This window comes from Gobio gobio, assembly GCF_949357685.1.
Source record: "Gobio gobio genome assembly, chromosome: 7".
Classification (NCBI taxonomy): Eukaryota; Metazoa; Chordata; class Actinopteri; order Cypriniformes; family Gobionidae; genus Gobio; species Gobio gobio.
Window position 1 is genome coordinate 32,329,356 of NC_137103.1, and position 21,948 is coordinate 32,351,303.

A 21,948-nucleotide genomic window follows, 5' to 3' on the forward strand; every position below is an offset into this window, starting at 1 on the left:
ATGCATCACTTATTTTACCCTTATTCTTTAAATTTTTCTAAAGATTTTTATGCTCTTTGAATCTGTGAATGTTACAGACATGGCTCTGGTGTAAAGATTGAGTAAAGGTGTAAAGGTGCAGACGTCACTATGTGCTTCACACACTATGTGCATCACACAGGAAGTGTGTCTGTGATGAAATACTAGGTTGAGGTTTCCTCTTTTTTTTTTGGGTTGCACATTTTGTGCCGTCATCTACAGGAAGGAAGTGTGCTCTCTCTCTCCCCCTCATGCCTGACAAGGAGTCTTTTCCTTAAAAGGACTTTCAAAGTGTGATGGACTAAAGTCACAAATACACGCATGCATACTTGTGTAAACAAACACATTCATAACATGTGCAGTCTGAGGAGTGTACAGTTACAGTACATGAAACATTATGACAGGGAAGTACACAAACATGTTCATATAATCATATATACTATGAGATTATATTTCCTGTGATCCTCCTGTTCATTTTTTTTGTTTTTAAGTTTAGTGCAAAGCTTTTATGAGTTTGTTTTGTGTTTTTTGCATTTACTACATTGCTCATGGTCTCATGGTCATGGTTTAATGACTTAACCTCTCTCTCTCTCTCTCTCTTTTTATCTGTTTCCCCACCCACCCCCTGCAGGCTGAAGCCCGTTTAGCAGCTAAGAGGGCAGCCCGTGCAGAAGCTCGTGAGATCAGAATGAAAGAACTGGAGAGACAACAGAAAGAGGTGAAGAAACACACAATCACAGTGAGCTTAATCTCAGGTTGAAATTTAGCCTTAGTGTTGCTAAATGTTTTCCTATGTCAAAATATGAACGGTATCAACTTTTATATATTGTTTTTCCAAGTATGCTATGATAAAAAATATACAACAACAATAATTATAATTATTAACACACTTTCTTTTGAACGGTTAATCTTTGTCCATTTGTGCTGAAAGAATATTGTAGGTTACTATTGAAAGAAAAGGTTCACAAAGGTCTATCTCATTTTCTTTTTATAGTTATAGTATTTGGATCTGATCTCAGTATAGATCAAATATGTGTAGAAATATTTAAAAAAAAAGAAAAGGGAGTTTTGCAAACATTCTAGCATGTTTTGACATGCCCACGACCCACCAGTAAGAGTTGACCTCCTGGAAAAATCCCATCCTCTAGTCTTATCTGCTTAACTCAATCCTGTCCGTACGGTGGATATGTCCCCTTTGACTGGTGTCATAATCATCACACTTACAAATAGTTTAAGCACTGAAAGCATCTCACAAACAAACAACCTACATTACACAATATGTTGAAACACACACTGTAAACCCGAATAACCCCAAAAATTGAGGCAATCAGTTGCAACAATTTTTTTTAAGTTAAGAAATTTTAAGTTTAAGCAAAACTTGCAGATTTTTATTTTGTAATCATACATTTGAATTGCTCTGAACTTTAAATATTTGAGTAAGCTAATTCATACAATTAATAAAAAAATTCAAATCTCAAATTTTTTGTTGACTCGACTAGCTTTAACTAGCTGATTCAATAAATGCCACCTTGCTAATTGGTTACACAATACTTTGGTAGCATTAGCAAGAGGACATGCTTCACTCGTCACCATGATGGTAACCTTACAAAAAACAGAAACTCTTCTAAACTAGCATAGCAAAACATTAAACACTACTATATCTCCCACTTAATGTTAATCTTGCACAAAAAAACATTATATAAGCCTTAATTTCGGCATTTAATGTCCCTTTTGAGTGTCATGGCAAAGCATGCTGGGAAATAGAAATCCCAGTCCAGTTTCGGTTAAATTTAAATTAGTCTAGATTAAAAGAAACAAGTTCATAAAACTCAAAACAATTAAACAATTCAGATTACTTAAAATGTGTCAATTTTGAGAACTCAAAAGAAAAAAGAAAGTTCTAAGTACTCATAAAAGTTAATTTGATTTAACTAATTTGTTTAATTTGAGGCTCTACTCAAACAATTAATTATTTTGAGCGTTAGGGTTTACAGTGCAGGAGGGAGACCTTTCCAACAGCGTTCAAGAGTATGTTGAGCTGTAGGCTTTAAAATCGCAGTGGTATTTCCCAAAATGTTGCCACTGATAATGTTTATCAAGCCTTTGCATCATTTGCCTTTTTTTTTTCTTTTCTATTGAACTACCATCAGAAAACGCTGCCTTTTATTCTCATAATTAAATCTTTGTAATCGTTTTGTTGACTTGCTCTGTTAGCCGATTATGTTAGTTTGTTTAATCTTCATCATGATCATCTCTGTGCTTTGAAGGACATGTTTTGGCTGGGTTAATGTGGCTCAGGGTCAGTTAATCACCCCTTGGGTCAGGACCTCCTAAGAGCCCATTGGACCTTCAGCCTCAGCTAATGCTCAGAAATATCCAAGGTTACATCATGAGCACTTTGGTGTTTTACATAGATTGTTGCTTAAGACCCCATTGACTTCCAATGTATGGAAAAAAAGAAATATTTCAAAATATCTTGACATGAGGAAATTACAGATTTTAAATTTTTGGGTGACCTATCCCTTTAAGGTCTATTGACAGCAATTGAACAAAAACATGCGTTTCATTTATTTGGATTAGGTTGTCTGAGGAATTTGTTCAAAAAGCATTAACATTCATAAAAAAGCCTGGTCTTTCTTTATGCTTATTTTGGTGTAGTACCCTGCAGCTTTACTGCAGGTTTTGTACTTTACCCCTGTTACATGTAAGTTACTGTAAGTCTTTATAAACAAAAAATTCATAGATGCTTTTGTGTTATTCATTTGATTTGTCAGGCTTTTTGTATTATAAAAGTACATTGTCTGGACATTCCTCATAGTAAAGAGATCTGGATTTCTAGAAAAGGTATTGTTTGGTTCCATTAAAATGCGTATGATTTATTCTGTGTAATTAGTATTAATGCAATATGACTGCTCATGCTGGTTTGCTACAGCCGACTGCACACAGTAAGTGGGGCATGTATGGCATGGGTTCAGTAGCACGAATACAAACGAATTGTAGATTCCTTCAGATATTTAGGGACACTTGATTAGGAGATCTAGTGAGTTAACCATATGAGTTAACTGTTGCTCTTGGTCCGTTAGAGGTGAATGTAAAACCTGTAACTCACGCTGTGGTACCTGAGCTCAGACACAACAAACTTATGTAATGAAGATAAACACAGCCTTCACACATAGCCGGGTCACACTTGAAAGATTAGCTAGCATTCAGAGTTAAGCCCGGTCTGATCAGGAGGTGTGTTAGAATGTTAAGGGTGTGCGCTTTGTGGCTTTAAAACTTCAGACAAGTCTTAAAGTAGATTATGAGCTTTCAGCCGTACCTGCAGCAGGATAACAGACTCAGTACCCATTCACTATCTGGATGTGATCATTATGTTAATCAGGAACACAATGACTCAAGATTGAACATGCTGTGACATAAAATAGATCTGGAAGAGTTCAAGGACTTTGTGAAGATGAACTTGTAGCGCACACAGGCTGTGGGGTTTGGATTATATGACTAAATCTTTGGGATCATAGAAAGTCTCTGTCTCCCTCAGTCTTGAGGTAGACAGAGACACTGTGATACTAGCAGGACGGCTTGTAAGCGACTAATGCGTAGAGGGTCTAGGGAAGTGACCAATGGGCGACCCCAGACCCCTGTGCTGAGGAAGGTGAGCTCAAATTTTCTAGATGAGCATTGGAAATTACAGAAATTACTAAATTAGGTACGAAATTACAGATGAATGAGAAGTAACTGATTTATTGTTGCATTTAGTGTTCTATACTAGCTTAACTTTTATTCAGGTTTTATTTTTTGTATGATCTGTTGACTAAGGGGCTGTTTACACAACACCGTTTTCACCTAAAAACGGAAAACTTTTTATGCGTTTTGGCCGATTATTTACACGACAACTGCGTTTTGGGAGCCTGAAAATGCAAACTTTTGAAAATAGGGTATAAAGTGTACGTTTTTAAAAACTACCGTTATTGTCTCTTTGATTTTGTGAAAACGGTGATGTCATGCACATGCATATTACCTGTTCAGTCTATAGGCGTGTAGTGTTTCTTTACAAAGTGGCCTTTTTTGCCTGGCATGCATAATATAGCATTTAAAAAAATTTTTTTTTTGCATATATATGTGAACGGGGATCGTTTTGACAAACGTGAAAAATGCTAAGGAAAAACTTGTTTGTACTACAACGTTGTCGTGTAAACGATGTACCTTGAATGAGAAGTTCTGAAACTGGTACAGTGTGGGCTGAATTGGTTGGGTTGGGTTGACTAAATGCAAAGGATAGCTCTGCAGAGTTTTGCAGAAACAAATGAGCATTGATGTTGTGGTAAAGAAAGAGACTCTAATTTGATACTTAAGGTGGTAAAGATTACTCCAAGAAAGAGATTTTGTTACAGGTATGTTGTGTTAACACTCATCAATAATGGAGCAAATGCATCTGGGGAACCAGTTGGGTGAGATCCTGTAGGTTTTGTGAGAATGAAAGTGTAGGAAAAAGTCTTGTAGAATATTTGACAAGATAATCGGATTAGAATTCTTGATTAAATTATTAAAATTCTTACCATACATAAACTGTTAAAGAGATGTATTGTTCTATCAAGAAATTTTATTTTTAGTTGTCATTAGCAGGAGGTTAGTCTAAGTTTACTGATGTGACCAGACCATGTTTTTAATAGCTGGGATGCTTTAAAACCCACATTTTCAGCTTTTATGCTACTTGGGAAAAAAATTATGGCCAAGAACAAATATAAAAGTTTGTTAGTGTAAACACACCACTGCTTTACTTGTCTAGTGCTGTTCATTGGTTTGGTCACTAGTGGACTGAATGAAACCTAAAACGTCAGTGGAAAGAATCCTGTTCCCCCATAGACCAGATCACATGACCATCTTTAACTCTTACTATCTGAACTATCTGAACAGTTGCATGGCATAATTCAGATGCTTTTATTAACTTGCAGTGTGATGTTTAAAATTCCTGATTGATAAATCTCATCTGTGATGCCTTTTGAATTGTTCTGCTTGTTGTTCCAAATGACCTTCATGTATTTGAGTCAAGTATGTGAACTGGTGTTTTTCTCTTTCACCTGTAAGGCCAGGTAACATGACACCTGCCTGATGGATTGCTAAACATTTAACAGCTTTCCCTTTCCATTCTCTTTGTGTACACAATCTTCCACTTGGTTAGCTCTCTGCCACGTCAAATAATCAATGCCATCTCTTTTTGTCTTTCTTTCCCAATCTGGCGTCTTTCTTTCCTTTGCTCATCTGATCCCCTCTTGCTGGCCTCCTGTGATGTAGATTTATCAGGTGCAAAAGGTAGGACATCTGATGCTGTAGATCTACTCTATATATTTGAATTCCTTTCCTACTGTTCTTGCTTCGCTGTTTCTGTCTTATTCTATTAGTCTAATGTAATTACTTTCAGGTCATTCTTGTTACCTGAAGTTATTTTTCTCTCCTGGTTTCTGTTGAATTTCTAATCCCAGAAATACTATGGACTGGATAACCTGGACAGCAAATGGGGGGACATTGAGCAGTGGATGGTACATTCACTGTTGAGATTTCTGCATGTTTCTGGCCTCTAGTTTTATCAGCATGTGACTTTTACATGATAGGGATTCATTGTGATATAGGATGCATTCATGTTTTAACTGTTAATAATTAAGAGTCAGCACAGGCCAGGGTTATTTGTCTCAAACATAATATAACACTAGGTCAATCAATACCTCTACATGGCTGATTTGCACGTTCAAAAAGTGAAATCGGCCTTTATGTTAATTTGTGTTTAATGGCACTGTAGATATGTATAGCACTGTTTGTTGTGAAAGTATTCTTTTATGCCTACAAACAAGGCTGCATTTATTTGATAAAAATATTTAAATATATTTTACAATGCAATTTATTCCTGTGATGGCAAAGCTGAATTTTCAGCATCATTAATCCAGTCTTCATTGCCACATGATCTTTCAGAAATCATTCTAATATGATCACTTGCTGCTCACTTTTCTTATTATTATCCATGTTGAAAACCATGTTTTTTTCAGAATTCTTTGATAAACAGAAAGTTCTTTTTTTTTTGTAACATACAAATTTTCACTTTTGATCAACTTAATGCATCCTTGATTAATAAAAAAAATAAATAAATAAAAAAAAAAAACATATATATATATATATATATAAATAAATATAAATTATTACTGACTTCAGACTTTTCCAATTAATAGAATGGGTTATGTTTTGTATTGTCTTAAGTTGTCTGTTTTTAACAGATTGCTCTTGCATCATTTGCATGCTTACATTGCTCACATTGCTTGCTGAGTGTTGTGTCTGTCTCTTTTGCCATCTTGCATATATTTTACTTTTCTCTCCTCTCCTCTCCTCTCCTGTCTTCTCCTCTCCTCTCCTCTCCTCTCCTCAGGAGGACAGTGAGCGATATACACGTGTCTCTCGGAGACACACTTCGGTTTGTATTTCTCTTTTCACTGTCTGTCCTCCTCAAACTTCCATGCAAGTTTGTCCTTCAAAAAAACACTTGATAATTCATTTCAAATGCAATTATATATAGATGTGAAGTCAGACTTACATTTTGGGGCTCACTACTGATATGCTGTGTATGTGCACAGTGGTGGGTTTTATGTCTTTAAACTTATGCTAACTGTTGGCTCCATCTCATTTTACCTCTCTTTTTTTTAATCCAAGGTGTCAGATGATGAGGAACGGATGTCAGTGGGGAGCAGGAGCAACGTACGGGTCAGTATTAGTGTAACTACACAGTTCCTTTCAAACCTTCTGTACTGTGGGTCAGTGCATGGTGAAAGTGTATGTGAGTGCATTGTGTAAAGGTTTTAAAACATCCACAATGTTGTACATGCTGATGATGGTTTTGTTTGTCTGGGCAGTTGGATTTGGATGCGGCGGGTGCTTATGGCGGGGTAAGAATCTCCGGGTGGGAAATGTTTCTTCAGGCACCAGTTTTATGTCATTACTTTTGGTTTCCTTCCTGTTAAAGTGAGATGAGCACATAACTGAGTTCACAAGACATTTAGTTTTTTGCACTGTGGTGTGTTTTTCAACCAAGTATAGCTAATACTTGTAATACCTGATGCTACATTTGTGATGTTTTGAAGTGTTTCATCAACATGACAAATGAATGGGGTGTGATCTGTATGCTGGGTTTTAACAGATATGACTGTATTTGACAGTTAAATGTCTGAATCTTCACCTGCATGTCACCGTGCACAACTATGAAGTATTGAGCAGTAAATTCTGCTGTTTTAATCGTACTTCCATTTCCCACCATCTTGTCCAGCTTCCCCAGGCCACCTCCTCTCACTCACAAAAGAAGTCCAAGAAAAAGAAAAAACATTCTTCTAAAACCGTACGTTCACAGCAATTATGCACATCACATTTGTGTTCTGTAAAGAGAGGATGTTATATCAATCATGACATGCTGTCTTTCCCACAGAGCAATGGCTATGATGATGATCTCAGCACATTGTCTAGTCGGGTTAGTGCCCCAAATAACCGTGCGATTATAGTGTTTGAGTATTAATAGCGTGAGGCTGTGTTGTTGTTCACACATTCCCGGTGAAGCAGCAGTGTGACTAACTGTGGTGTGATGTGCTACAGATTGGTGTGTTGGTTTTAAACTGAATTCTGTGTATTTGTGCGCAGAGCTCCAGACTCAGTGATGAGAGCAAAAAGTCTCGCTCCTCTAGGCTGGATCTGCAGTCGGTGGGTCTCAATCCTGCGTCTCTTTAACCTCCTGAATTTCTGGCCTAGTGACGTTTTATGTGAATACCATGATATGAAATATATCTAACATGAGTGGGTGATTGCCACTGTGCTTGAGAAGGCATGTGTTTTTGTTTACAAAATAACTTGGTGGTCGACTAATATATCGGCTTCTATCGACTCCTTTTTAATTATCGGCATTTGCGGACACCAGTAATGTTTTTTCTAAGACGTGTTTATAAAAGCTACTTAAATGCCCTTATTGAACCTAGCCAGGCCTAATCCTGGCTTAATATAAGCCCTGTTTGTGAAACCAGGCCAATAGATCTTAGGCATTAGATTTTCTGCAGAGGTAACATGACTAATTACTATAGGTGTCTGTGGTTTTAATGGTTGTATGCATGTGAATTGTATGAAAAGTAAAGGCTTTTCACACTAAAAACTTTAACATCTTTTTTTAATCCAGGGTTAAAGCCACTTTAACCCTGAGGTAAGCAACGCACGGTGCATGTTTTCAAGTGTGAAAAGCCAATGTAGTACAATTTCTGACTTCAGCTGGCATGATGCCCTTGCATTGCAGCTTTTTTTGTGTCGTCTCTCACACTTCTATCATCATCAGTTCATCGTTCATTCCATCTACATTATTTCCCATTATTTTAGAGTGCCTACTATTCTTCTGAGTTGTTCAGCAGCAGTAATAGTTATTCCTCTAAACATCAAGTCCCTTCCTACAGTGGCTATCAGGTATCTTCATCCTCTCCTTCCATCTCCCTTATTCTCTGTCCAGTGTTCAAATCCCCTCTTTTCTCTTTTCTTGTACTTTATCATTTGGAGCTTTCTATTTTTCTGTCATGTCCACCCTCTGTTTTGCTGTTCTCTGCCTTTTTAGTCTGTTTTTGATTTGAAATGTTCATCTCTCTTGTCTGTTTAGCTCCCTTTGCAGCACAGCAGGAAGCACATGGTTTGTGCTGCTCCTCATATTACCTTCTGCCCCACAGCACTTCCTGCACAATAATGTGTGCAGCTCTGTACACACATTTTAGATGCTTTCACTCTCTCATCCACATCAGGTCATGTAGGGTTATTAGGTCTTAAACCCACACAGACCACAAACACCTGAGGACTGAGCTAAATGCTTGCTTTGGCTTTGACGTGTAGTCCTTAAAGATGAAGTGTGCAATATGTATATATTTTCCAACCAGACTTCCTTAATACTTATTGTTTATGTAATGTACTATTGTATATTCAATGGCTACAATGCATATTTCCTGGTTGTTAAATAATTTGAATTATAAATGGTTTCTTGCTCTAACTTTTATCATTAGCTGAGCCAGAAGTTGACGTTTTAAAAGTGCCACATAGTTACAGTGGGAAGGGCATTCATTCTATGAATTAGGCTTACTTATAGTGGTCACTGCCTGCATATTAAACTGGGATGGGGGAAAAAAAATATTTTTGAAATTGAAAACTTACACACTTCAGCTTTAATAGTTGTAGATTTTTTTTCCTCACCAACCTGGCAGAAATCCAATTAAATGGAATCATCCGAATGTGTTGAAAGGCAGCTGTATCGATGTATTGTGCACAAAAGGAGAACTGAGACTGTAGAGAGTTTGCATGCTCACTTGCACAGAGCTGTTATGGGTCAGACATTGAGGTGTGACATAAATGCTGTTTCTTGTCTATATCTGTCCATTATCAGGGCTCTATATATGAGGACAGTCTCTACAGTGGCTCTCGACGCTCCAGTGCTCGTGCTGTAAGAATGATAGAGCTAAACTGTAGTTGTGCATGCAATTATCGCCCTATTAATCTGTGCATTCAGTTCCCTAACCAAAGTGTGAAGTTTTAAAATTAATTTGTAATGTTGGCTCATCATTATTATTAAATAAATTGTTTTTGTTCACCCTTATAATGTTATGTTACTCACTCAGATTATAGAGTGCAACAGTCGGGTTCCGGAAGTAAAAACTCTCCATAGGGAAATTGTAACATACTTAAATGAGATACTTAAATGTTTGTGTATATCCTCCTGGGACCCACGAATAGACCTTTGTCCACTGTAGTGGACATTATATTTTAGTGAATTTCTCTGACATCATACATGTCACATGTCACAGTCTGGATGTCCTGTAAAGAGCACATTCTGGGCTTTGCAGAGATGCCAAATGTTTGGAGGTTTCATCAGGACAACAACAACTTCTTGATCTTTAAAAACATCTGACATTAATGTTTAGCACTCTTATGGAAATATGATAATATTTTTTAATTATAATTTAAATCGGATTCATTTTCAAATTGTTTGTTATAAATCCACATCTCAGGAAAATGTTATGGGGTTTCTAATCAAAATATGACTTTCTGTTACAAAACAGGGCATTGATTTCATACATGTCCATTGTCCACTGTAGTGGACGCCAGGACTTAAATCATGTTTATCAGGCATTTTGGAGACATAACAAGTGAATAGGGAAAGAAATTGCATATCAATATTCCTATGAAATATTAGATATTATTATGAAAATGTTGCCAATTATTACTCCCATTATTACACTTATTTTTTCATTACATGTTGCACCAAGAACACATTAATATGCAAATTAGATCCAGTGTATAGATGCTTTGCATTGAATGGGAAAATCTAAGTATGGTCATTTTACCCACATGTTACATAAAGTAAAATGGCATATCAATGCATTACATTATATCTTTCATAACATAGTTCAGAATCATCTTTAAACAAAGTTTGTTTAAAAAAAATCCTGAAACCTAAAAATTGATTGGTGAAGGAAAAATAAATCTCATTGTTTTTGCCTATACATGCAATTTCATGTAATTTTATTTTTTAAACAACTGAGTCCTGGTGCCAACTACAGAGGACATATCATATCATAACATGAATAAAATATAATTTTTCAAAAATGTTTTTTTTTTTTTTTTTCATTTGTTTCTGGCTGTCCAAAGTCGGTCCTGGAGGGCCACTGCCCTGCAGAGTTTAGCTCTTACTTGCCTCAACACCTGTCTGGAAGTTTCTAATATGCCTAATAAGACCTTGATTAGCAGGAACAGGTGTGTTTAATTGGGGTTGGAGCTAAACTCTGAAGGACAGTGGCCCTCCAGGAGCAGGATTGGACACCCCTGCTCTAAACAATGTAATGACATGAAAAAATACTAAATTCAAAACACTTTTTTCTGGGTCCAATATATATGCATTTAAACTGTATGCAATATTAAAATATATTATCAAACAATATATCAAATCAAAGTTTGTAGTGTTGTGATTTCACCTGATTGTCTTGGTTCATGACTTAAGTCTAAATGAATGGAAAAAATGTTAATTATATTTGTGTAGCTGACGCTTGACATTTCAATTAACAATTTTAACATTTTCTTTTTTAATTAACATCAAAATATTAGGTTAAAATTAATGTAAGGGAATGTGTTTTCAGGTCCTGTTTTTTTTTCTTCTTTTTTTTCGGTTTCATTATTTATTTATTTTTTTCATTTCATTAGTTAATTTAATTCATTTATTACACCCCAGAACCATTCAAAAAGTACAAATATTCCATAGTATCTCAAATGAATAAATGTATGTATAATAATAATAAAATGAACAAAATGCTGTTTAAAGTAGTTTTAGATGGAGAGAATAGCATGTCATACTTCAGGTAATAAGTCAAATTGGTATTTCATATCAACTACCCATCTAGCTCATTCAGAGCATCTACAAGACAATAACAGGCATGTGTGTTCTCAAAGTAGTTTTTTTATACCAGCTTGTTTTTCTTAGTTTTGTTAGATTTGTCCTTTTTGTTTACTTCTTTTTTTTTTGAGAAGCTTGTAAATGTGCGGTGACTGCAAGAGGCCTGAAATATCTGTCAATCTCCAAACCTTGTTGTATATATACATGTACACTCTATCTCTATATCTTTTTATATATATATATATATATATATATATATATATATATATATATATATATATATATATATATATATATATATATATATATATATATATATATGCTTTTTCATATTCTCACAGTGCGAGTGTGTGTGTGTGTGTTCCTCTAGTCCTCTGAGTACAGTGGTCTGCTGGGCTCCAGCTCTAGGACTTCGTCCAGGGCAAATTCTGCGTGTGGAAGCCCAGTGGTGAGCAACTTAGTGTCACTGACTCCCAAGATGGTCATGAACCAACAATTTTATTTCACAGTGACAGATTCAGTTATAGCTTCAAGCAACCAGTTTAAGCGACTATTGAATTGAATGTCTTTTAGATCTGGTACAGTTATTGCGTGTGTGTGTGTGTGTCATTGATTGTGGATGTTTCTGCTTGAGTCATGAAAGTGCTTTTTGTCTTGCCATTTAAAATGATAAATTAAACTCGATGTTTACCTATTGAGTAGTATTAAATTACGTTAACAGTTTAAGAAAGGACACCTGAGGTAATGTGTGTTTGTCTGTGCATTCCTCATTTGAGTACATGCAAAAAGCCAACTGTTAAACTTGGACGTTGAGACTTAAATAGTTGAAATACCTCTCGCATTGATGTTGATTGCTGCCATCTGGTGGTTTCCAGGAGGACTGCAGCAGCTCAGTGGCTAGTTTTAGGCTCTCTAGAGACCTTGACCGTGTCGTCATTCCTGACCTGCCAAATGTTAATGGGAGGCTGCCTATGGTATGAGAGTGAAATCTTGAGGTTGATGTAATCTGTTGTGATTGATGCCCTGGAATAAAATGTGTGCATTTAATTTATGCATAAAAGCAATGGCATGTTGGATTGAGGTGATGGCCTGCATGTGAGATGGTCATTGCAGTGGTCATTTGTTTCAGCAAACTGATTTTATGTGCGGAAAAGCTCTGAAGTATTGTGTGCCATGATGTTTGATGGAACTTTCCATTTGTTAAAATTCTACTTCAAGTATATTGTAAAACGATATTTGCAACACCTTGAGAATTATTACAGAATTGGTTGCTGGTTGCATTCGTATTAATCAAATACTATTATTAGGTTTTGAATCTTCTCAACTTGAACTAAGTCGTACTGATTTTCTCCTACTAATAAATAGAAAAAAAAATTTTTTTACTAACTTTTTTGTCAACAGCATGTCTTCAGTGGACAACATGAATCACAATGAATGAATAAGAGAACTTGTAATGGTTCGACTTTGCAAGACTACAAAACATACTGACTTTGTATCCGTTTTATTTACAGGTTGATGACAGGTCAGAGCGAGACTACTTAGAAAAGGTTTGTGATTTTGTTTGATTTGTCTTTCACCAATTAAGCATATTGTCATGGTGAGCTGTATAAACATTCAATATGAATTATGACTTGCTGTATTTTTAGGGCTCTTCACGAGCATCAACTATATCTGGCGCCACTCTTGCCTCTCTGGGTGGAACATCCTCACGGAGAGGAAGTGGAGATACATCCATCTCTGCTGACACGGAAGCATCTATACGGGAAATCAAGGTGTGTGTGTGTGTGTGTCCTGATCTATTTGCCTTGTCTGGTGCCAGTTTAAATTTATGCAGCAGGTTTATATTACCATACCAGGAAAACATGGGATGATATCATGTGCTTTTGCTGTTTACATTGGACAGACGACAGACCTACAGTAAATGCAATATGTATTTATTTATGAATAAAATGTCATTATATTAAAAGTCTTTCTAGTTAGGGGGTTAAGTTTTGGTTGATATCTTGTATTTTCTTTACGGTCACATTTATATTTGTGATATGTTGATTTTATTAAAAAAATGTACAGCCATAATTGTTCCGATTGAGAATCTGATATAAAATATCATTGCTCATTTTCATCACTCACCTTCTTCACAGAAGCTCAGTACACTGTCATTTTCTTTCTCTATGTTGCTCAGTCTTGTTCCTTTTATCAGAGTTTAGTCACATCTCTAAACAAACACATCTAAACCAGATAAGTGTCAAAATCTGCTACGGGGCAATTAAATCCAATGATTAATGTATCATCTTTTATTGGAAAATTAAACAACATTTTATAAAACTTTGATAATTGCTTTAATCTTTTAAACAACTCGGAAGATAGTATTCAATCTACTATATCTATATATATATATATATATATATATATATATATATATATATATATATATATATATATATATATATATATATATATATATATATATATATATATATATATATATAAAACAAAAAAAACAAAGAACAAATGTATACTCTCGTGCATTTTGTATTATGCATGTTATCTTCTCTGACAGACGGCATGTTGAAGCTGCTCAGGCCGCCATTTTCTCCCTCTTCTCGGAAAGCGATGCTGCATTCAAATCATCCGGTAGTGTGAAATGAAAAAAAGGAAATGGCTGTACTTGCTGGACCTCTGCTTCTCGTAAATACTGCAATGTATTGTGCACATTATGTTTTGACAGACATCGATGTTGTGATATTTAAATGACGTGGATTTGAAAACCGACAGATCATAGTGATCATTTATTTGTTTTAAATAGCCGGCAAGTATTCAGTGAAGTGATTGATGCCCATGAGTGTTAAAGTAATATTCCAACCGACAGCCAGTTTTTGACGGACATGATAATGTGCGCGAGGGTTGAACTATGTTTGATTTTTGAGTAATTATAAAATTACTGTCCTGGAGACATTTAAAATGCTTTTTACGTAGTCAAAGTCGCAAATTCATTGACTTTTGAAAATCAAGATCAGTGGTTTTGATGCACAAAGTTGTTTTAATGCCTCTTATAACACAAATATTTGATTTAAACCCATGAAAATCTAGATCCTGTTGTAAATAATAGTGAAAAAACACTTTTTAAAACTGTTGTTCCATTATTACCCCTTTGCAGATTTTGATATGCGTGTTAAACTCTTCAGGAGTAAGACTGAGAACCTGCTATAATCTGCTTCACTGTTATTTTCTACAGCTTTGTACTTTCTTGCACAGTAATTCATCCAAAAATAAGTCTGCTGTTCTTTAACCTTCCTTTGCTCTTCATCCATTGCATCCTTTATCCTTACTCATCATTCTCACTCTTAATGCTTTTCATTCAGGAGATCCATGAGCTTAAGGATCAGATTCAAGATGTGGAGGCGAAGCACATGCAGAACCTCAAAGAGCTCAAGGTACACGTCTGGTAAAGACAGTGCCAGTCAAAAGCCCAGTTACATATGACAGTGCTGGCAAAGGAACAGCTCAAATTTGTGCTTTTTAATCAGCGAGTGGCTGACCGGGAACATGATGAGATGTGATATCTAGCCTCTGGTTCTTATCTAGCTCTCGTCTTGCATGTTCATACTTCTGTGCCACAGAAGTCTGTATTCTGATTTCTCTGGCTTGCTTCCATCTTTGACTCTCCAAAACATAGTGTTATACATCCTCCTTCATGATATTATGATGAAATTTAGTCTAAAAATATGTTCATGGTTAATTTAGTGAGTATTGTAATGCATGTTCAGAGGTGTGTTTGTGAGCATGCTGATTTTAATATGATGTCTGACTTTTTGAAGGATTCCCTTTTGGAAGTGGAAGAAAAGTACCGTAAGGCCATGGTGTCCAATGCACAGTTGGACAATGAGAAGACCAATATGATGTATGAAGTGGACACTTTAAAAGACTCTTTAATGGAACTGGAGGAGAAGCTGTTTGAAACACGCCGTGAGCTTGAGGAAAAGAGTAAGGTCTGTACAGTCAGGTGTGCATTATAGTAAGTTGCAGTAATGGTTTGTTGTAATACATTGTCGAATAATAGATAACATTTTAAATATTAAGATTTAATTAATTTATTAATTTGTATATGAATTAACCTTTTGTTATTTTTGTCATTTTAAAATACAAAAGTGGTGTACACTTGCACACTTGCACACGTACACTTGAAGTAAAAACTTCATTTGAAATTTAAATAAAATGAAAATGAAATGACTGAAAGCTGTTATTTTTCAGGACCTTGAACGAGAGAAGCATGCTCATAGTACACTGCAGTTTCAGTTCAGTGAATTGAAGGAGACGTTGAAACAGAGTGAAGAACTGCTCACTGTGAGTATTGCTGTATTTATGTCTCTGTCATAAACTTTTTGTCTTTTTCAAATGCTTGGCTTCTGCTGATCTGCCTGAACGACTTCTCCTTTTCCTTTATATTTGGTCTTCCTCCATGCATAAAACCGCTTTCTAGGAGATCCGCCAATTACGGCTCAAGCAAGACGGCTTTGTTAGGGAGATTTCTGACCTCCAGGAAACTATTGAGTGGAAGAATAAAAAAATTGGGGTATGATCCCTCAGTATCCAACTCCCTTAAAAGTTATTTTTGTCTTTACATTTACGTAAAGAGAATTATAATTTCACCTTTCAAACATATAGATTTGCTTGAATCTACATCTGTTTCCTGCTACGACCTGTCTGTATTTTGCCTCTGCAGCATTGTTTTCATTGCTTTCACCTTCTTTTTCTTCTCTTTGCTGCATCTTTGCCAAATCCCTTCTGGTGCTGTTCAGGCATTAGAGAGGCAGAAGGAATTTTCTGATGCCATTCGAAATGAGAGGGATGAGCTCAGAGATGAGGTTGTTCAGCTCAAAGATATTTTGAAGGTATTGATGTGTGGTGAAAACTATAAACTAGAATTAGAATTTTCCCAGAACAGATATTTTGCATATTTTTGTAGACAAACCTTCTGGACTTTATACTGCTCAGCTTTGTATTAGTTTTTAATAATGTAAAGATACTAAAAGCCAGAATACAATATAAATCAGGACTGATTTATTAACACTCAACTTCTGACTGAATGAACAGAATATTATATTATATTATAATGTTACCATAATATTGATACATCAACAAATACAGACACATTTAAAAAGGCCAAGGATGGGCAACTTCGGTCCAGGAGGGCCACTATCCTGCAGAGTTTAGCACCAACCCTGATTAAAAACTCTCCTGCTTGTAGCTTTCTAGTAATCCTGAAGACATTCATTAGCTTGTTCGAGTGTGTTTGTTGCCCATTCCTGTTCTAGGCCTAGTGTGTCTAAATGTAACCTGAATCTGTTTTTAAACTAAGTATACTAATTTTCAATTGTTTTTTTGTACAGAAACATGGCATTGTCCTTGGACCCGACTTCTCCTTGGCCACCAATGGAGAAACAGGGGAAAATGCTGAACAGAATTCTCAAACAGCATCAGCTGAAATCCGAGAGGGGAGTAGCGTACTAGGTAAGCTGCTTTTCTTAACGTCATTCATTGCATGCTTACATTACTTTATCTTTGCCACTTTGCATTTTCATCTTGTAGAGCTTGAGCAAAGTCCAACTAAATGGCTTCTATAAACCTGGTACAAATGCACGGTTACATTAACATCTCACACTTTCCTGTTTCCTTGTATCCACTTTGCATATACTGCTAATTAATGGCATATCATGAACCAAACACTATAGGATCTTGTCTCTTTCTGGAGTCCATATTCCAATATTCTTCTGGACAAGTGTTTATCAAATTGCTGCAAATATTTATTCATTCTTGACTTTGAAATCAAAATCAAGAGAAGGAATTGCAGAGTACTTTCATCAGTTCTTGACTTTAAACTGTGGGGTTTTCTTCTTTGGGACATCCTTCAACACATTTGATTTGTATAGCAAATATAAGAGCTCTCTATACAAGAGCTTTGCCTTGGAGTCTTCATTTTTCCCTCCTTTCCTTCTTCCTTTTACTTCTTGCTCTAAACATTTGCAAGATACTCATTGGCTTCTACAGACACATTTATTTTGGCTTTAACTACTGACACCTCCATCATCTCCCAGGCACTCCTCAGTTGAAGCTGTTTAAAGACCAGCAACAAAAAGATTTGGATGACAGGATGCAAGGGAATCAACAATCTTCACATGCCCCTTTCAGTTCTACAAATACAGCTTTAAAAGCAAATGAGAATGAAGACCTTGGGCACCAAGTGAATCAGGGTGTAGGGAAGCTTGAGAATAGACCTGAAGAACCTCCAAGTTCTGTTGGTGATGATGAACTCACTGCAACAAGACCCAAGGAGAAGATTAAATCTGATGCACATTTACTGGAAGATTCAAGATATGATACTGAAGAATCAGAGAGCAAAGTTCTCAAGGATGAACTTATGGAGACCGATCAACAAGAGAGTGAATGTGTCAAACCTAGTGAGGAAATCAAAGAGGAAACTCCTGTAGAGTCTGTCGCGGCTTCAATCCATGATGAAACTGATAAACCTAGTGAGGCAGTGCTTGATGAGCAACTCAAAGAGGAGTCTGTGGAATCATCTCAAATGGAGAAACTTTCCAAAACACAGGGTGCCAGCGCTTCCAATAAAAAAAAGAAAAGGAAGAAGAAAAACAAGCAGAAGCAGAAACAAAGTGACAAGCAAGATAGTGACACAAAGATGGATGACAAGAATGAAATGGTTTTGAGTGAAGACAATCCAAACCCAGAACTGGAAGGTGATCTAGAAGAAAACCACGAGAAGCCCTTAGGGAATGACGTATCCGAAACAACGTTGAATACAGATGTCCCACATGGTGATAAAGGAACCAATGAATTGGACCGTATCGTAATAACAAGCACAAATGTTAATGCTGAAAATGTACAAGACAAAATTCAGTTAGTTACAGATAAAGTTGATTTGGCAGAAATTTCTAAAACCATCTCAAATTTTGATTGCCCTGAATCTAACAATGGTGTCCTTTCAGATGATCTGTCCAACAATATTATCGCTAACCCTGCAACCATTATTGATGACCACACTGAGGATTCAACAAATCCTGACCCAGAACCTGTAATATTCAGCTGTGAGCTTATGTCTGCAGAAACCGAGACTTCACTGCCTCCTGAACCTCCTGCTCAGCCCATGGATACTTTTGGAGTGTGCGTTGAGTCCAGCTCTGAGAACATTGAGAATTCTTCATTGGTAGGCGTCAAGGAAGAGAAGAGTCATCTGGGATGTGAAGTAGAAGAACAGAAAGAAAGGCTCCAAAATATCGATCTAGATGGTGACACTCACTCTGAAGATCAAGATAATTCTGCTCATTCCTCTTCCCCTGTGATGGAGAAGGTGGAAAATGAAGCTGAAAAGGAACAACCTCTTGATCAGCCAATGGAAAGTCAACTTCAAGATAGTATTGGAGCAGACGTGGACCAGGAAGAGGTTGAGACACCAAATGAACTAGATGTAGAAAGCCTTAATGTGCTTTGTGAAAAAGTGTTTGATGGATGCCATGTTGACGACACTCCTTTAATTGAAACAACAGAGTTTCAGGTTATACATGAGGATCAGCTGTCTGCCATTGAAGCAAAGCAGGAATCAGTTGTGGATTCAGAAGCTTCTGACCAAGAACCAAAGATAGAAAAAGTTCATGAGGAAAGCTCAATCCAAAATCAGGTTGAAATTATTGTGCAGCTGCCTGAAGATGATGAAGACCTTCAGGTAAAGTCAGATGTGGTTCTTCAAGAGCTCAAGGAAAAAGATGAGGAGGAGGAGGAGGAGGAAGACGAAGGAGAATCCTTTGATTTTGATGAAATGGATCTTGAAGCATCATCAGATGCCCCTTTAAAAAACATTGTAGATCAACCAAATGAGGACTCTGCTTTGTTAAAAGAAAATGTACAAGAAGCAAGCCAGGAGTACGAAAGGAATGTCAATGATGAGGACCAGAACCAAGCAGATGAATGTCTGGAACATGCAGATCAGGAATCAAAGCCAAAGGAGTATAAAGATGATGGTAACCCGCAAACAGCAACAGATGTAGAAAGATGTTTAACAGAGGACAGCCAAACCAACAGTGAAGTCAGACCTAATGATCAGCAGCATGACACACCTGATGCATTTGTGGAGCATCAGCGGGCACCAGAAGATGTGACACTCAGTAAAGGGGTTCATCAAAGTTCAGAGATGGAGACAAGAGATGTAGGCCAAGAGATGGAGACGAGAGATGTAGGCCAAGAGATCAATAGCTCCATTCACCATGAAAACAAGGCATCAAATAGTTCAGGAGAGCAGGAAGCTGCAGGGATCAACAAGGAAAATGATAGAAAAGAATCTAAAAAAGGTGGAAAAGGGAAAGGAAAGGGCAAAGGGAAAGAAGAATGTAAAATGTCTTAATACAAGGACGTTGCTGAGTGTCTTTTCTCAGCATCTTCCATTCAACAAGTAACATTGCACTTATACTGTAGGTCTTAATTAAATTATTTCCGGAACCATTACTTCAGAGAACCCTAGAAGTTATCTTACAGTCAAGCCCGATTATCAATCATCACAGCTGTTTCCGCAAGCACATTTTATACATAAATGTTTTAACGATCTGATAACCAATACTGAATGAACTTAGGAAATTAGGTCAAACAATATGTAAAATCTAAAATAAATCACACATTAAATCCTGGCAGTAATGGGTTTAAAGTGTCATATTTATTTAGAAATTTTACATAAGCAGGAATAAAATGTTTTTCATAATAATATGTGATTTTAATACATGTTTTGGAAATTGCCAACTTTCTGTCTATGCAGCTTCCTAATTACAGTGTTTTCTGTTGCAAAGGACTTTGTATAATCTTTAAATGGGTGATATGTTGTTCCAAATGTGGTAAATAAAAGATGTTATTGTGTGCCAACCCTATTAAACATTCCTCTAAGGATTTGACCAGAGCGTTATAGATAGACTTTGTTTTTCCATTAATTTTTTTGGAGATATCATTGTAAACACACATTTCATTTTAATTCTGTTTGGTTAAGATGGTGTTGAAACACAAAATAGTGCATGTCAATTGAACATATGTTGCAATAAAATGAATAAATTAAAAATAGATATTTTAAACTATTGTTGTTGATTGTGTTACAGTTTAATATTTTACAATTTAATTTCCCAGCTAACTGACTAAGCTTTTATATAATTATAGATGACATTTTAATTAAACTACTTCAGATAAGAATATATACAAACCAAACTACGGTCAAGGTTTAATTTTCAGGTCATGAATTATAGGATGTTTGAACAACACTCATTTGAACAAGCTCAAAGTAATGGAAAACACTGACATGTAATAGATGTACAGATTGAGTGAATGCTGAAAGAATTGACTACATGAGGCTGAGGCCCTTGAGGTCACTGAAGTTTCTGCATGTTGTCCATCCTCATCCTTCACATCCCAGCATAGGATAGACTCACTTTTGCATGCCCTGACTCCTCCCCCTCCATGCCTTTGGCTCCTCCCACCCCTGGTATGTGAAAATATTTCCTGTCTAACCTTGGAATGTTTTAAGACACGAATGTATTTTATTATTGCAGATGTTTTTTTTAGGGTTTTTTTACGTTTTACTAGAGTTGTTACAACATTGTGAGTATGAGTACCCTAAGGTGTTATCATCCCCCCCCCCCCCCCCCCAACATTCAAATAGAATGTTGTTCTTGTCTTATAATAAATCTGTTGAACTTGCTTTTCAGAAATTCGTTTGCGAAAACTGGTTGATGAGAGGGAGAACTTAATAGAGCAGGTGCGTATCTGGTGGTTGCTTGCTTTACACCCACTTTGTCCTCATTTTGTGCAGTCACATGCATGTTTTATTTTTCCAGGTTAAGCGATTGAAAGGTCAACTTGAGCAGAAGAAACAGAAGAATGGCATAGAGGACGCATCCAGCCCAGAGGGGGATGTGCTGGAGAATGGTGCTGACTCCAACATCATGGATATACAGAGTAAGGAACTGCCTGCACACTCAGTCAGGTTTAGGGTAAAAGTTTTGGAAACTTTTCTCCAGCTCATAATATTCATTACATAATTAGCAATGATTTTTAACAGGTTTGGTTCATTGTTCAAGCAAGGATGTTGAGAAATTGTTCCTTGTTTCAGGGGATGCCAACAGGCAAGTCATTGACCTCAAATTTAAACTTGTCAAATCAGAGCAAGAAGTCACAGCACTTGAACAGAATGTGAGTTATTTTAATATATATATTTTGTTATTGTTTATTTTTAAATATTTCACACATTTTACCCTTTAAAATATGAAATGGTGATTCAACATTTGACATGGTTTGAATTGAAACTCGTGTTGTAGGTCACGAGGCTCGAGGGTCAGGTGACCCGGTACAAATCTGCCTCTGAAAATGCAGAGAAGGTGGAAGACGAACTCAAAGCTGAAAAACGCAAAATGCAGCGAGAGGTACAATAGCCAAATAGCACTGCTCTCATTAATATA

At 36.4% G+C, this 21,948-nt stretch overlaps 1 protein-coding gene across 22 annotated transcripts in view; it reads left to right on the forward strand.

The window, feature by feature from the left end:
* Positions 1-21,948, forward strand: part of lrrfip1a (leucine rich repeat (in FLII) interacting protein 1a) — a 43,684-nt gene that overhangs the window by 19,498 nt on the left and 2,238 nt on the right. The window contains exons 2-27 of one of the 22 annotated variants that reach the window (XM_079821557.1): positions 650-736; positions 5,311-5,328; positions 5,499-5,555; positions 6,431-6,475; positions 6,712-6,762; positions 6,912-6,944; positions 7,322-7,390; positions 7,478-7,519; positions 7,687-7,746; positions 8,407-8,490; positions 8,678-8,707; positions 9,449-9,505; positions 11,820-11,897; positions 12,325-12,423; positions 12,961-12,996; positions 13,096-13,221; positions 14,809-14,880; positions 15,265-15,435; positions 15,698-15,790; positions 15,927-16,019; positions 16,246-16,338; positions 16,837-16,957; positions 21,199-21,248; positions 21,328-21,448; positions 21,603-21,682; positions 21,808-21,912. In XM_079821557.1, coding sequence (XP_079677683.1) covers positions 650-736; positions 5,311-5,328; positions 5,499-5,555; positions 6,431-6,475; positions 6,712-6,762; positions 6,912-6,944; positions 7,322-7,390; positions 7,478-7,519; positions 7,687-7,746; positions 8,407-8,490; positions 8,678-8,707; positions 9,449-9,505; positions 11,820-11,897; positions 12,325-12,423; positions 12,961-12,996; positions 13,096-13,221; positions 14,809-14,880; positions 15,265-15,435; positions 15,698-15,790; positions 15,927-16,019; positions 16,246-16,338; positions 16,837-16,957; positions 21,199-21,248; positions 21,328-21,448; positions 21,603-21,682; positions 21,808-21,912 — 1,971 coding nt within the window. Of the gene's footprint in view, positions 1-649; positions 737-5,310; positions 5,329-5,498; positions 5,556-6,430; positions 6,476-6,711; positions 6,763-6,911; positions 6,945-7,321; positions 7,391-7,477; positions 7,520-7,686; positions 7,747-8,406; positions 8,491-8,677; positions 8,708-9,448; positions 9,506-11,819; positions 11,898-12,324; positions 12,424-12,960; positions 12,997-13,095; positions 13,222-14,808; positions 14,881-15,264; positions 15,436-15,697; positions 15,791-15,926; positions 16,020-16,245; positions 16,339-16,836; positions 16,958-17,541; positions 20,573-21,198; positions 21,249-21,327; positions 21,449-21,602; positions 21,683-21,807; positions 21,913-21,948 lie in introns of those variants that run through there. The other 21 variants (XM_079821559.1, XM_079821560.1, XM_079821561.1 and 18 more) reach the window with 21 other exon arrangements.